The sequence below is a fragment of the Pavona decussata genome, unplaced genomic scaffold, assembly GCF_977016875.1.
Source record: "Pavona decussata unplaced genomic scaffold, jaPavDecu1.1 SCAFFOLD_260, whole genome shotgun sequence".
NCBI classification, from domain to species: Eukaryota; Metazoa; Cnidaria; class Anthozoa; order Scleractinia; family Agariciidae; genus Pavona; species Pavona decussata.
Genome location: NW_028145663.1, coordinates 1,276,636 through 1,293,366, shown reverse-complemented (window position 1 = coordinate 1,293,366; position 16,731 = coordinate 1,276,636). Strand labels below are relative to the sequence as shown.

At 36.9% G+C, this 16,731-nt stretch overlaps 1 protein-coding gene across 4 annotated transcripts; it reads left to right on the top strand.

Annotated features, from left to right (window-relative positions):
* The first annotated feature begins 1,188 nt into the window (after positions 1-1,188).
* Positions 1,189-12,866, top strand: LOC146456185 (uncharacterized). 4 transcript variants are annotated; one of them, XM_085093375.1, is made up of 8 exons: positions 1,189-1,510; positions 2,985-3,051; positions 3,140-3,758; positions 4,357-4,662; positions 5,726-5,836; positions 6,397-6,563; positions 7,573-7,657; positions 9,902-12,866. In XM_085093375.1, the coding sequence occupies exons 3-8, from the start codon at positions 3,173-3,175 to the stop codon at positions 10,105-10,107; spliced, it is 1,461 nt and encodes a 486-aa protein (XP_084949501.1). In that variant the 5' UTR covers positions 1,189-1,510; positions 2,985-3,051; positions 3,140-3,172; the 3' UTR covers positions 10,108-12,866. The 4 variants fall into 4 exon arrangements, with proteins under 4 accessions (XP_084949501.1, XP_084949500.1, XP_084949503.1 ...); XM_085093374.1 differs by lacking the exon at positions 2,985-3,051; XM_085093377.1 differs by lacking the exon at positions 2,985-3,051 and having other exon boundaries at positions 7,573-7,683; positions 9,902-10,082.
* The last annotated feature ends 3,865 nt before the right edge of the window (positions 12,867-16,731 follow it).

Sequence of the window (16,731 nt, the reverse complement as noted above, 5' to 3'; positions counted from 1 at the left end):
GGAAAAACCTTTTTGCAGCGGTCAGACGAGCGCAGTAGATGATCATGTTTTTTGATGATGTTGGAGATGTGAGGAAGCGATGGCTTAAAAGTCGTAATAAAAGGTACACGCGTAGGTTTGTTCATGTCTTTAGGTCTGCGTGGGATGTTGGCGGCACGTTGTATTTGTTTGGTGACAAAGTTTCGTTTGTAGCCTCGTTTCAGTAGGTATGTAGTAAGTTGTGCAGTGCGTATATTAAACGTTTCGTCAGTAGAACAAATACGTCGTAAGTGGAGTGCTAGACTGAAAGGAATAGCATTTTTTGTATGTAGGGGATGGCAAGATGAATGCAGTAGATGTTGGTGTTTGTCTGTAGGTTTAGTGTACAGGTCAGTACTGATGTTACCGTCGTTAGTTAAAGAAACATTAACATCAAGGAAAGATACGTTAGTAGAAGAGTGTGAGTTAGTGAATTTAATGGTAGGGTGAATGTTGTTAAGATAATCGATGAATATTTTTAAGTTATCCAGACCTTCAGTCCAGATCATAAAAATATCATCAATATAACGAAACCACGTGTGAGGGTGAAATGGGGCATTTTTCAAAGCATTCGCTTCGAAATGGCCAAGAAAAAGGTTGGCAAAAGAGGGGGCCATTTTAGTACCCATGGCTGTGCCGTGGATCTGAAGGTAGTGGTTATCGTTAAAAGAAAAATTATTCATGGTAAGAATCATGCGAATGAGGTCACAGAGTGTGCCAGTGGGAATGTTACTATGAAGGCGAGTACGTAGGAAATGGTCACAAGCATTAATACCTTCGTTATGTGGGATATTGGTGTATAAAGATGAGACATCAAGTGTGACTAACAATGAATTAGAGGGTAGCTTACCGATGGTAAGGAGTTTGTTAAGGAAGTCAGGTGGTTAGTCAGTTAGTTAGGAGATTAGTCAGGTAGTCAGGTAGGAACTGCAGGTGGCTAGGGCTAGCTTTATGTTCCAGCTTGAGAAAGATGAGGTCCGTTCGAGTTACCCCCAAAGTTTACGCTTTCCTCATGTGCTACGACGCTACAATTTTTAGAATGAAATGATAAAGAGGTCACGGGAAAATTGGTTTCATCGGAAAATCTCGTGAAGTTTCATGCATCTTACATGACGGTAATTGAATTCTCTCCCCAGATTTCTCTCATTCTAAATTTCAAGATGGCGGCTGTTTTTCCGAGAAATCTAAAAATGAAAGGGAAAGCACAATGGCCTATTGTGAAGGGAGAATGTTGTAGAGGTGACCAACCAAACGTCTTAAATTCAGGAGACGAGAAAGAACTAAACAGAGCTGCAAAATACGGGGTTGTTGTTTTTTACGGCCAAGCAGCGCTGCATGTAAAAAGCTTAATGCTCATTGATCCTGAATGACCTGAAGTCTCACACGAGCGTTACGTCCGTCTAAAAGCTGCTAAAAGTCATTTGGTGCTTTACTTTCGAACACAAATGAAGCTAGAGGCTTCTCGCCGTAAGGACATTCAATCAACAAACAGGTAGTAATATGTTTCAAATCTGATTTATTTGCAAATATTTTCCAGTTATATAAGCTTATTATATTTCAAACAAAATTAAAAACTGCTTTTACTTTCGTTTTGGTGAGCGTACTTCCTCTACCCGCAAGTGTTGAAGTTATTCAAGTTGTATTGAACTCGAATCATTTGTAGCAGATGAATAATTTTAGCTCATTTTTTCTACTCTCAAGGTTTGTAATTTTAACACTATTTACACAGTTCATCAGTTTTCAGTGTTCGTCACATTCCCATTTTCTGGCTGTCTACAGAGTTGTGGTTTCATTTACTTGGCAGTCTTTCAAGGAAATCATACGAAGTTGACAATTTGCTGGCAGTGAGGCAGTAAGGGCGGTCACTGCAATCATATGTGAGGATGTGTCACATCTTTTCCTTTGTCCCCAAGAGATTAGATTCCACCATTTCCATGTGGTCATCAAATCGTGCAGAAGTCTTAAACCGTAGCATTCCCAAGGGGAAGCTGAATTCACCAACTACGTGTACCCAGTTCGTGATTTGACTGATCTTTAATTACCATAATTTAGAACAACAGCAAAAAGGGCTAGATGAAAACAAAATACTGTGCACTAAGACATTAACAAAATTTAGAGAAGAGCGTACAGCTAAAAGGGATAAGAATACAGGGCAAATGGTTCTGACTTGTTTTTAGGGGGGAAATAATTACAGGGTGTCAAGCGAGTCCTATATTCCTATATTTTTGGACCCCTAAAGCGCATGACACCCTGTAATTAAGCAAGAACTGAAACTGATTGTGTCGTCGCAAACGCGTTAACTCGTACACAAACCAAACATTTTATTATCCAAAGCAAGTACAAAAGGTAAGGTAAGGTAACTGAAAATAACATAAAATAACAGACATAAATAAATTAACAATGAAAATGACAATGACAATGCGAATAGAAAAACAACAAGCGAAATAAACGACGAATACTTATAAGACAAATGTGACGACAAGAAAAACACTTAGAACTTGGAACTTGACTTAGAAGCTAGACTAAAAAACGGAAATGAACTTAACTAGAATAAGAACTAGAATGACTTACGCAATATGAGCAGCAAAACAAAACTTACAAGTAACCTATATATATATAGCATCATGCAAAATAAAACTAGCGAGTACGAAAACAGCCTAAGAAAACAAAGAAGACTAATGAACAAGAAACTAAGTACAAAGGGCAACGGAGTGAAAAAACTAATAAACGAGGAACGAAAAACAAGAACGCTAATGACCTATAGAAATACATTACGCCGACATACAAAACAACAAAAATCTAAATTTTCGCGCCTTCAGATTGTTTTCACTGTCATTAAGTTTATTTCCTCTATAAACAGAGTGCAAATACGTCCCACATATGATGCGCATGGGTGATACAACCCATTTGCAATTTGGGAATGTCAGATGCATAGGCGCCTTTTTTTTTTTCTTTCTTTTTCGCAGATTTGAACAGTAGAAGTATGAGTCCTCCCTCTTGACAATCTGACACACTTAATGTCTACCAACTGAGGTAACCAGGTAGTGGTTAGTTCCACATCTAAGGCTATTTATTTATTTATTTATTTATTTATTTGTTTGTTTGTTTGTTTATGTTTCAGGATCTAATTTAAAAGTGGAGGAATAGGGTAGAAATGCTTGGAGCTGAAGAAAAAAGATGGCTGGTGGTAGGAATTTGCCTGTCAAAGGTTCTCACACCAGTGCTAAGAAATGTCATCACAGCAGATATGCAGCAGTTGTTCCAGAGGTCAATTTTACCACCTACCAACATCCATTTGCAAACATTTACCTCCCATTCAAAAACCCTTACTCCATCCACACTCCGTCTCAATTATGCAAATATCAACAACAATGCGTCTAAAGGTTCGCCCAACAATTATGATTACAGCGTTAGAGACGAACTTTCTTTGGCTAAACTGTTTGTGAAACCATTCATGGCAAGCTTCAGAGGTTTTGATGAGACTTTGGACTCTTCTGCTGCACTTTCTATTTTATGTGGCTCACCAAACTTTGTTCTTTGTGGAATTGATATCTTTGCCACGGATGTACGCTCAGAAGTTCGTAATGAATGGGGCCATTGTAAGTTTGCTATCTGGACTGAAACCTACTACAACAGATGCTTTCAACTCATGGAAGATTTGATCAAACATTTGACGTATTATTTCCCTGTGTTCTCTGAGGGAGAGGTTTTGGAAGATTTGAAACAATGGAAAAACAGAGGTATGATTTTGTTGTTTTTGTAACAAGTTGCTTAACCCTTTAATCCCTAATATCAAAGAACAAATTCTCCCATCTTGTTCCCATACTTTTCTTATAAAAGTACTGGGGAGAAATTATTCAAATATCAAGAAATTTCACCTTGAGTGATCATATCCTTAATTCTCATGTCCTCAGAGGTTGAATGAGCATTGATATTACAAATTTGATGTTGATCAATATCATCAGTCAGTGATAAAAATATGTATGCTGCATGCACGATTCAGTCTCATAACAATAACTAATCTTTCATAAAAATGTGAAACGGCCGAAACCAGGATGAGCCATTGTGAAGATTTAAAATGTTCTATGGTTAAAAATTGTTTAAGATACAAGCTTTTGACTGTATGAATATATATTTGATAAAATCAAATTATACACACCTAAAAGAAACTTTGAACATCCCCACCCATTCACATGTGAGTACACAACCCCACCCCCAGTAAAAATATATCAGATTTTTGTCAAAGTCTGCCGTGGCACAGAGGACAGTAAACCTCTGCCTTCATTTACGTGTGATTCACTGTCAGAAATGAAAAGTTTCATTTCACAATTTTTATAGGCATTGAAATGTGCTTTGATCAGTCGATCAACAATGATGTTCTAAAGCTTGTTCAAGATGAAATGGCCACACTGGTGAAGTCAGTTGAGGACAACAAAGAAACCTGGGTGCAGGATCATGAGGGATTACGAACCAACCTTCAAAACATACAACAGCTGTTTGGGATTGAAATAAAAAATCTTGAGGCTAAGCACACAGCTTTACAGAGTGGCTTACAGCGACTTGAAAGCCGACATGAACTTCTTGAAACAAAAGTCACTGGTCTGTCACAGGGAAAGGAAGATGAAAAGGACTTTCTTAAAAGTGGTCAGTTTACTGACGGTTTTCACCTCCCAGTAGGGTTCAATTACTCACTCACTCAATTTTTATACACTATACTAAAATACATCATCTAACAAATATTTTGCCAGAAATATTGAATGAAAGATTTTACAAGAGTTCTCATTGACAAGTAATAGCCACTCATTTAAATACTAATTTATTAAATAATTTTAGTAAATGTTATGTGTTAGTGATGATGATGATAATAATATTGGAATGATAATAATAATGATAATAATAATTTTAATAATAATGATAATAATAATTATAACTAATTATAATTATAATTAATAATAATAATAATAAAATATAAAAAAATTATTAGTGTGCTGCCCCTGAAAACATGTGGCAACAAATGTTAGTTTATGATGCGGTGCAATATGCAGTTCCAGAAAAAATTCATACCCACCCTGTGGAATGTCATCGGAAATTCCTAGGGGGAGGGGATCTTAAGAGCCAAAATTTTCAAAGTAAAGTATGTAGCGAAACTGGAATTTCGGGGTTGGAGGGTGCAAAACAAAAAACCTGTAGGGGGAGTATGGATATTTTCTGGAACTGCGCAATAGAATACATACAAGTCTTCTGTATCAAAACAAAATCATTTCATACAGCTTATTTGAGCATCATATTGCATATTTAATTACATCATCACTATGAATAAAATAAAATATTAATGGCATCAGATATAAGTTACTATATCCATTGATTTCAAATATCAATCGATTAATAAAATTATTAATCAGTTTATATTCAAAATCAATGGTCAATTGAAAATTATCACAAAACCATTGTGTCATTGATTTATCACCAATTTCCAATATCGGTATATTGATTGATTAATGTTGTTACTGGTTGATATCAATTACCATCAATTATCAATTTTATTGATTTAACACACCCAGGTATTGTGAATACCTACTTTGGTCTTTGGAACACAACAATGAAAAACAAGTGCACCCATCCCCAGTCCCCTGATGTTTTTGCAGTTGATAACTGGTTGAGTCATGTGCCAAAAAAAATTCTTTCTTTTTCATTTCCTTTGTTGCAGGGCTCCTTTGGATAGTTTCTCTGGCTGTAATTTTTGTTTTGTTCTATCTTATAATGCTTTCTGAAAGCAATCCTCTAGGAGTGGTACTTGGCTATTGGTATAACCAACAAGGTAACACAAACGGACTCATTATGAGTTAATCAGTTTTGTTTTAAAGTATAGATATGTATTGAACCACTGTCAAAAATTTAAGTGAAACCCTTGGAGTTCAACTCGAATTCCAAAGTAATATTTTACGTGCAGGTTACTAGTAACCATAGTTCTACAATTAATTACTATCTGTAGAGCACCCCTGTAGAGTACCGTAAAGCATAATTTTTTTGTTGGGAGTTTTATCAAATCCAGAATGGTGATGTTAGGCATTCTGAGGGAAAGAGGGAAAACTATGTTTGCAATTTGCGATGACTAAAGGTGTCTCCTGTGAACTTATACTTTCAGTTTCCAAAAACACTTTATTTTCTGTATGAATAATTCACAGAAAGAATAAAGAAACATAATCTTGTCAAGCTGCAACAAGGTTCATAGAAGACTTTTCACTAACTTGTACAATCTTCAAAGCGGGCAAAAAATACTGTAACAGTAAAAAATATAACCTCAAGGATCATCTTAGAAGTCTGTTGTAGACAACATCTTTGTGGTTAATTCAACATTGTTCATTTTTGGTTTCACAGGACCCCATTCCAAGATGGTTTCTGCAGTTGTTCTCCTTGTTTTTCTTTTGATTTTTCTATATGAACACTACACCAGAGGATCCATGCTTCGTTATTGGTATTGCCAGAGAGGAAGCTTAAAAGGAGGCCGTACTCTGTCATTTGTTTACACGACACATGACCACCAGGTAATACTTACATGCAATAAAACATTAACCCTTGAACCCCTAATATCAAAGCACAAATTCTCCTATCTTGTCCTCATACTTTTCTTATAAAAGTGCTGAGGAGAAGTTATTATAATATCAAGAAAATTCACCTTGGGTGATTATATCCTTAATTCTCCTGACCTCAGGGTTTGAATAAGCATTAATGTTACAAGGAGAAATTTGATGCTGATCACTGTTTGGGCTTCAAGGGTCATTAACCCTGTCTAGATAGAGGGTTACCTGGCAGTACCTCCATAAAACTAAACAAGGGACAGTTTAGACAGGAGACAGGATGGGAGACTGGAGATAGTACAATCTCGTACCCAGAGTCCTCAGGCTCTTTGGCCAGCAGTTGGTCTCCAGGAGAGACTCTGGAGAATTCGAAAAAATTTAAATTTTTTCGATTGGCTGCCCCGCAACCGTTGCATTGTTTTACTAACCGCAGAAATCCTTTCCCAATAAAATTCCAGTATTCCAGAGTCTCTCCTGGCGACAAACCACTGGCCAAAGAACTTGAGGACTCTGGGTATGAGATTGGGGATAGAACAGCTGTGACATTAATACAGGAACGCTACTTTTGCAGTTTCTCTATTCCTCATTTGTTTTATTCTGATAGTTCAACAATCCCATAATTTCGATTTTTTGAACCACACAGATTTCTTCCTCTCCACACGAAAAACAACCGAGGAATAGAGAAATCGTTAGACTAGCGTTCCTGTATTGACTTCACAGTCCTACTATCCCCAGTTTGTGGTCTTGCTCGATATTGTGCCCAACCGGAAGTGAAATTTGTCTCTTTTATTCGCCTCAACGCGGGGAAGAAAAATTTGAAAAGGATTTTTTTTCCCGATTTTCATACGAGAACAAGATGAAGATTTGATTAAGCAAATAAAAAAAATTCCGTCTAATGCCTGCATTGTGCTCTTGCCCATAGCCTTCAAGTGTGTGATTTATTTATTCATTCATTTTTTATTTTATTTTATTTCAGACACCAAAAGTAAATGGACTTGAATTCAGTTGGGAGAATTTAAAAAAGAAACTGGACCTAAACTTTGAACCTCGTGATGTGCCAGGTATTTCAAATGATTGGAAACACTGGGTAAAAGATTTTTCCTTTGCATCGTGTCGCTCCCATTTCCTTACTAGGGATATGAATTAAACACTAAGTGGGAAATTCATGGGTTCACTTTAGTACACTTTGACGAACACTACAGAGTTCATTCTATGATCCATCCAATTTGTGTCCTTAGTGCTAGCTGCACCACAGGGAGTCCACGAAAGTTGTGAAAAAGAAATAAATCAATAAATTATCGACTTACATTGTTTGTTTCTTGTGGTGTTCTATAGTGTTTATTTGCATACACTGACTATACTATATATCTATATAGTATAGTGAGCAGAGCTCAGATCCGCTCGCGCACAACTCAGTACACAACATTAGTGCTGTCATGTAAATAATACAATTATTGTATGCAAATGAACACTTTAGGAAACCACAAGAAACGAACAACGTAAGTTGATAATTTATTAATTTATTTCTTTTTCACAACTTTTATGGACTCCCTGTGGCGGCACAACATTCATTTGTATTCTTCATATTCACATTGCTGCAATTACTGGTCACCATAATCACCCACGACTTGCTCCCGTCTGGCCTCCTAGTTAGGTCGGTAGAGCAATGGACGATCAAATCCGGACGTTCGATTCCTTCCGAGGTCAAAGATTTTTTTCTTTGCTTCATGCCATCTCCCATTTCCTTACTAGGGCTTACCCTCAGTAGGAAAACCATTGGTTCTCTTTAGCACTTTCACATACCCTTCAGAGTAAATTCTCTCTGGGCCCTGTTGTTCGAAAGGCGATAACGCTAATCCCCGATTAAAAAGCAACCGAGGTTTTCATCTCCTGCAACAAAATGTTTTGAAAAGCTTAATGGTAAAGAAAAGTCTAAGTCAAAACTGAGGAACAAAAATCTTTTTTAAGAATCTTATTGATTAGTAATTTGACTCAAATCCAACTTTACGTTAACCCAGGATTAGCTTAATAGGGCTTTGAACAACTGGGTCCTGCTCCATCATTTTTGAACTACTAGTGAATTAACAGTATGACTTTCAAGTGTTGCAGACAAGTTTACATGTAAAAAAAAATTAATAAAGCTGGGCCTCTACCCTGACAAAACAAGATTCGCATGCATTTCCCTCTTAAATTCCTCATTGACCCCAAAATCTTCCTGGAACAATAGTCTTTCAGGGTGTTTCACTATGGAATGAATTACCGCAAATGTAGTGTATTATTTTGTATTTGTTTTGTAGTGTGTATTTCTCTACCCCCTTCTATTTTCTAATTTCGAAACTCTTTTTATATGTGATTTGTTCATAGTTTTTTGCTAGTTCTTAGTTTTTAGCTTGTCAAACACTTTATATCGTGAACCTCTGGCTCAGTAGCCTGCGAACGCAGACGTATTTCCGGCTGTCGCTTCTCTCCGCCGAAAAATAACGGAGAGAAGCGACAGACGGAAATACGTCTGCGTTCGCAGGCTACTGGCTCCGGAGACTGGGAAACCACTCCCTGTGTATTTGACATTATATTAATAATGTTAGTATACATTTATTTATTTATTTATTTATTTATTTATTTATTTATTTATTTATTTATTTATTTATTTATTTATTTATTTATTTATTTATTTATTTATTTATTTATTTATTTATTTATTTATTTAATTATTTATTTATTTACTTACTTACTTACTTACTTATTTATTTATTTATTTATTTATTTATTTATTTATTTATTTATTTATTTATTTTATTTATTTAACTTTGTCCAATATGGACAGGGATACCGCAACAGCTAAGGCCAATTACTGCGGACCCGGGATATACGGAATACACGCACAAAGACCAGACCACAACACCGGGAACTACGTCCCCTACTCTTTACTCTAGTGTTCTATCACGAATGCTATTCTCTGATTGGCTCTGCTACTCGCTATCTATTCTATGATAGAAAGTGAGTAGCCGGCGGTTTTCAACAAAATGGCGGCCGCTTTGTCACGTTTTCGAAGTGTCTGCGATGAGGATATAGATAATGTACTTGGTTAGTTTTGAACGACTAGTAGATTTATACTAAAACAATTAGATTATTCACTCTCGATTTCTATGCATGATAGCTGATTCGGGCTGCGCCCTCATCAGCTATCACGCGATACAAATCTCGAGCTCATAATCTAATTGTTAATTATCTTATCTTAGTACACGGAGTTCTCAAGCAGATCATAGAGCCGCGCTCGTGACATTTCATTGCTCTCTATGTTTCAGGAACTCACTACTATATCAACACAGATCGTTATGCATACGGTGGTGTGATACCTGTTCGTTCGTTGCTGGATAACACGCCTCAGGTGCGAGGTGCTGAAGTGTTTGCTGTCAATGCTGACTGTACTACAGTATTCTACGAACAAGATGGAACTTGGAGACCCTACATAAGTGCAAGGAATATACGCTGTATTTCTCCAAATACATAATAATTTTAATTAGTAACAACCCTTAAAAGGGTTGTTTCCATGGATACTGTGACTTTCAGACCTGTCATGAGTTCATCCGGGTTCTCTTCCGTGACCTGTACTGGTTTGAATTATACCGAACCAAAATCTTATGCAGGTAAAGGCGCCTTTTGCACGGCAAACAAAAAGTCGAGTTAGCATGTTTGAACTTTACAACAACACACTTTTAGCTGTATATATTTCATGTTCGCGCTTTTTATTCATCACTTGACAAAGATTGCAGACTGGCAATCGAGAGCTCGTTTTAACCTTTTTTAACTTTTAACCGAGAACGCTTTAAATTATTATGTCTTACCCTGGTTACTCGTCCATTTTTAAATTGGGAAACTGTTAGCGACAAATAGAAGTTGCCTCTCTTTTGCCGATTTTTTCGCCAACGTTTCTGTTGGCAAACACATATTTCCCACTAGGTGTAATATTTTGGTGTTTGTAATCTCACTCACACCATCATAGTAACAATAGTAACTTTATTTAAAGTTGACCGAAAACGTAGGGAGTGGTCGCCCAGTCTCCCGAGCCGGAGGCTCATGTAAAAAAACGCTCGACAAAAAAACAATATCTAGACCTGTACAACAATTACATTTAAGTTATTCCAAAATAGTCCTAAAATACATTTTAAAAACAATCTACCTATCATTAGGAATTTATAAGAATTGAATGTGAGAAGAATAGTCCCAAAGGTTTAAATTCATAATTGTACAAAAGCAGATAAGGTTAGCAAAAATAAAATGAGCGATTGTTTAATGCGTCTTTGCTCAAGCGTGTCCATTGCAGCCATAGCTAAGCAGAGGTCGCAGTTGGCAGAATTAACTAGGTTCAATAGGGACCTAATCGCATAGTGTTTAGCACGTTCTTTGCCATAAAAAAAGGTTTATATAAAGGCACTATTAAACCCCGTTTACACGTGCGATTTTTTATTCAATTTTTGTCAGTCTCGGGCAAGGCTCCGACTTCATATCACGTGTAAACGTACTGCGATTTCAGTGCGATATCACTGTACATGTATTGAGAAATCCTGCAGTTTTACATCTAGTTTTAAACAAGTTCCAAACCTCTACGACATCGAGGCGATAACTCGCACTGAAGTAGCGGTTAGTTTACACAGGCGATTTGGTAAGGTAAGGTATGCCGAAGGCTTTATTTATAGAGGGTGACACTTGACAGCTTGAGCGCGGCAAACGTTGTATTAAAGGTACGATACAAATTGCACAAAAATCGCACGTGTAAACGACGCTCTCGTAGCGCTATGAAAGTCTTACTGGTATGTTATGTAAGCTCCCCTTAAAAGTAATCAAACTTTATATTATTACAGCCGGGGGACAGTAGGAAGATGTTACCTAAGGCGTTTGGAGCGAAAAGTTATCGCATGTTAGACCACTCTCTTTAGCTATTTTCATGTCAAATTATTGAGCGTTTTTAGTTTTCTGAATCCCAACTTTTTGGTTTCGTCAAATGCACGATGTGCCAGATGGACAGCATGACTAAAGAGTAAGAAAACGGTTTAGTATAGAGAGAACTAAATATTGAATTAATATGCAGAGAGGGGTTGTTAAACTTTTAAAAAATGTTCAGTTTATTTGCTTTAGATGGAATTTCTTTAAGCAAAGGTTTGGTAATACACAAGCAAGTAAAAATCGATAAAATCAAACGACGTTTCGGAGTCATGACACCATTTAAATGATTAGAGTAAACTTTCAGAATTAGTTTTCTGCCAAACTTTTTTCAACGAACTATTTATGACAGTTTATTCTCATCGTTTTTGACTTGAAAATGGTGTCTTGGCGACTCCGAAATGTCGTTCGCATTTATAGTTAATTTTTAGATGACATTTTCACGATAAAATTGTGACCAACACTTTTGCATCCAGATCGAGATGCTCCTCACATTTGCCGTTACAATCTTGGTATTTAAGGTAAACGAAATCTTCGCTAATTTTGTGGTTAATTCTGATGTTAAAAAGTTATTTCATCACGTAGTTGTGAATGCTTTGAACCTCATTATGAAAGCGAGGCTAAGTGCAAAGCTTTTCATGTGAAAATTAGTTGCGTTCACACAACTCTCTCTCTCTCCTTTGCCAAGTTGGTTATGATGTCATCCGCCCCTGCAAAATCTGCGGGGGATGCCAGATACGCGTCCCAAGATCCATTTATTGATTCGTTGATTGTCCCATACAATCTCGACTCCAATCTGTATTAGCGTGGTGTTCTTTTTACGTCGAACGCAATAAGTCTTTCTTCATTAGATAAAAATACATATCAGATGTTACAATCATCAGGAAACTGAATATGCGCACAAAAAGAAAAAAAAACGAGAATGTAGTACAACAGTGTAATACACAATGATATCTCAATTTTTAATATAGCTATGTTATACTTAAAAATTAATCTATTAAAAAGCAGGAGAGGATGAAAAAAGCTATCTTTAAAACGTTCTGTGTTTTTATTTGGTCTATTTCTAAGGCGCGCAGATGATTCTTTATACCTTGGAACTAAACTATGTAGTGGGTGGTCTTTATGTTTAAAGTTTGTCAGTTAAAAAGACGGCGCTCACTTTTTTCTTAAAGCTTAAAAATATTAGAAGTAACTAATGTGTAGCGCCTCTTACGACATTATTTTGAAAGACTTTGCGCAATGGTAAGATCAGATACACTAGATGTATAAACTGAAAGGCCATACAATATTTTTGAACACACAATCTCATTAAAAGGGTGATCTATTTCACATTGTGTACCTTATTATAGGAAATTAACGCTTGTGTTAATTAAGGTATTTGACATTAGCGCGACTTAAATAAACGCGAATTAAGGAAAAATTACTTCCTAATAAAGGAAATTAACGCGAAAGAATTGCTTACATTTCAAAAAGAGGGAAATTAACGCGACTTACACAAAGAAAAAGAATTTGTTGAGACAACAGGAAAAAAATTATTTTGACATTGAGTGTAAAAATCCGAAATGAAAACAATGTTCGTGGAATTGTCCCTTAACAAAGGGGTTAAGCGAAGGAATCTAGCCACTTTTAGCGTACTTCACATGCAGTGTCCATGATACCAGCAGATTCCAAACTGATAAAACAATGCTTTTTCGTTTCTGGAGTGAATCGAGAATTTGGGGCGAAAGTTGTGGAAATTAAGGTCACAGAAATTAACACGCCACTTAATTAATGACTCGCGGAAATTTTCGTTAACAAAAATTAACGCGACTTAAATTAACGCGAATTTTTAAAATTTCCTTTAATTTCATGAAGCGTTAATTTCCTATGATAAGGCATATCCTTCTTTGCGCAGGCTTCTCATTTTGTTGGCTTCGTGGAGGTGTCCTTAACATGTGAACTGGACTTACAATTACCTTGTATCGTGACTCCCAATATAGGGACTACAATGTACTGCTCGATATTGTATAATTAACAATTAATCGACGAGCGCGCGTTGCGTAGCACCGAGTTAGCTATAATCATCTCATATCCAACAAGCGCGAGTGGAATAATTGTTTTTATAAGAAACAATCAGAAATATTACTAGGTCTTGCTGGAACAACCAGAAGACAATTTAATGGTCGCTATTTCTGGGGCATGGTATACCGGTAAACTGCCGCTTATAAGCCCTTTGTTTATAAAACTTCGTAAGGGGTTTTAGATTGGCTTATAAACGGAGGAGCTTATATCGGGGGGGGGGGGGGATGGGAGGGTTAACCGGATTAAAAAAAACCGTTTCGAAACGAGCTATAGCAGTGTTGATCGAAATACGTTTTTCATTTATGCTTATAAGCGGCAGTTTACGGCTAATCGCTCATATACCATGGCCGCTAAGCCAATCAAATCCCTGGAATTGCATTATACAATGATCCAGTTTTTAATAACATTGGATAGACAGTTGAATTGTCCCTCTTATGTAGGACTAATTCCTTGCATTTACTAGTGTTAAAGTGCATGATATTTGCATCAGTCCACTCCAGTCCATAAACTCGGACAAGGCCGTTCCGAAGTTCATAAAGGGACTGGGCCCTAGTTTATACACAGCGTTCAAATTGGGTCATATGAAGAAATGAACCCCATCGCCAGCAAAATCACATAAAAATTAGCAAGTTTACCAAGTTTGTCATGTTTCATTGCGTAGTGACCTCGCAAAGGACGCCAAAATTCCATTCAAACGTCTCTAATTCTATTGAAGAAAAGCTATCTTTAAAACGTGCTGTGTTTTTATTTGGTCTATTTCTAAGGCGCGGAGATGATTCTTTATACCTTGGAAGTACACTATGTGGTGGGTGGTCTCTATGTTTAAATTTGTTAATTCTGAGACGGCTTCCCGAAAATCCATACAAAGTCTCTAATTTTTAAAGTTTTTGAAAACCTTCTACATGATTGCAATCTAACGACAGAACCTCAAACTTGGTAAATTAGCTAATTTTAATGTGATTTTCGTGTCATGTGCTCCAATTTCTGATTGAATGGAAATTCAAAAGCTCTTTCCTAGATTTATCTAGGATTGTAGAATCATCTGCAAATTTAGTTGATGATATTTCTTCATGCCCATCTATTTCCAATTCATCACCTTACAAACCCAAAATTTTTACCTGAAAAGCACAAAACGGTTTTTAATGTAAAACGCAAATGGCCACCATATTGCCCGATACGGAGTACAAATGGAGACTGAATTGGAGTCCATCACACAGGAAAGATTAGAAAGATCCCATTAATGCTAGTCAGTTCATTAAGTTTTGAGGTTCTTTCATTAGGATGCAATCATGTAGAAGGCTTTCAAAGATCGGACTTTACGGGTTTGGGGTACGCCATCTCAGAATTATAGATACATTTGTATGGATTTTGGGCGACATTTGACAAGTCATAATCTAGTTACTACGCAATGAAACATAACCAAACTCGGTAAACTTACTAATTTTATGTGATCTTCCTGGTGATGGGTTCATTTCTTCAAATGACGCAATTTGAACAATGCGTAAACTACGGCCCAGTCCCTTATTGAATGTCGGGATGCAATGGGCAATTAAAGGGACACGGGCACGGGCACAGGCACAAATGAGCACTCGGGAGTCGTTACCGTTTATAGGCTCTTGTCTGCAAAGGAGATGACTTGCTCCCATATTTTGGTGGTATACTTGTGGCTCTCAGAAAAAGTATCAGTCATTAGTGTACTCTATGCAAACAACTAAACCAATCTGTCCCGGTTCCCAACGTCTGATGCCAGCGCAGAAACCAGGTCGAAGCTGGTCTTCTGTCCATGAGAAGCTCCAAACTAGTAAAGCCTAACCACTGATTGGACCCTTTCTACATATTTCCATCGTTTTTAATTTAAAACGGAGATTTTTAATCTCTTTGAATAATAGTCCTCCTCGACACTGACCACGCCCTCGTGACCAGTAGAGTTCGTCTCCCTCCAAGCAGAGCGCACCGCACAAAGAAGATATGCCGGCCATGAATAAACAACATCTATACTAGGATCCCAGAGAAAGCACAACAGTTAATCAACAACCTTGAAGGAGCAATGGAGAACATATCATCTCTGAACGATGACTGAGTCAAGATGCATTAAAATCCTTGATGTTATTTATGATTCAGCGATCTATGTATACGGAGCACGGCCTTGTATGAGGCAACCTGGAAAATAATGGGGCCAGTCACTGAGGCCAAGGTGAAAGCCCTCCTCAACTACAAGAAGGAACCAAGCGTTAATGCTCGTGATGCTCTCCCCTCATTGCAACCAGGAACTTAGATCAGCCAGACAGCCCGCTACTCCGCCAAAGGTTACTGGTCATGGCTGACTCTAAGGGCATCCTACCAGAGCAAGGGCCGACTGAAACCAAGGAAATTCTACATTGTGGATCTAGTCAGCAAATTTTAGGAAATACAGAAACTACTAATAAAGAAGGCTGACTGTATTATAAAACCTGGAGTCTGATACTTGTATATTGTATACACTCCGTATTTGTTATAAGAACGTCTAATTTTGGAGCTGAGGCTGAACGTTCTTATATATATATTTTTTGCGATTTAAGGCTGAAAACGTTTTTAAGATGTTCTTAAATTACAAGGTATACACTACATGTATTTCAGTAAGTCACTGAGGACGTGACCAGGAAACTTATCAAAGTGCATTGCCTGCTGAGATAAGGTATCAAGAACTGCTGATTATGACAAACCGAGATGTGTTAATGTTATACAAAACGTGCCCTTAAGTATTTTGGTTAATTTACATTTGTTACCTTGTTACTTTGTTGTTGCCTTTTATATACATATTAGCAAAATAAAGACGTTCTTAATCGACTCTCAGCCTGAGGAATGTTCTTAGTATGTTCTTAAAACTTTTGGTTAATCTCAGCCTCGACGTTCTTATAAAAAAGGTTCTTATAAAAAAAAAACAGAGTGTATTTATCTACTATTTCGTCAAGCACAGCCTAACTTCTAAGAGAATAAACTCTACATGAAAACCGTTACAATTCAAACCCTGAGTAGGAAACGAAGAATAAACAGATTTCAAAAAAAAGCTTTACAATTCAAATAACCGAGAAACAAAAGGCATACAAGTTAATAAGATAGGACAGGAATGAAGATATGTGCAATAAATATTTAC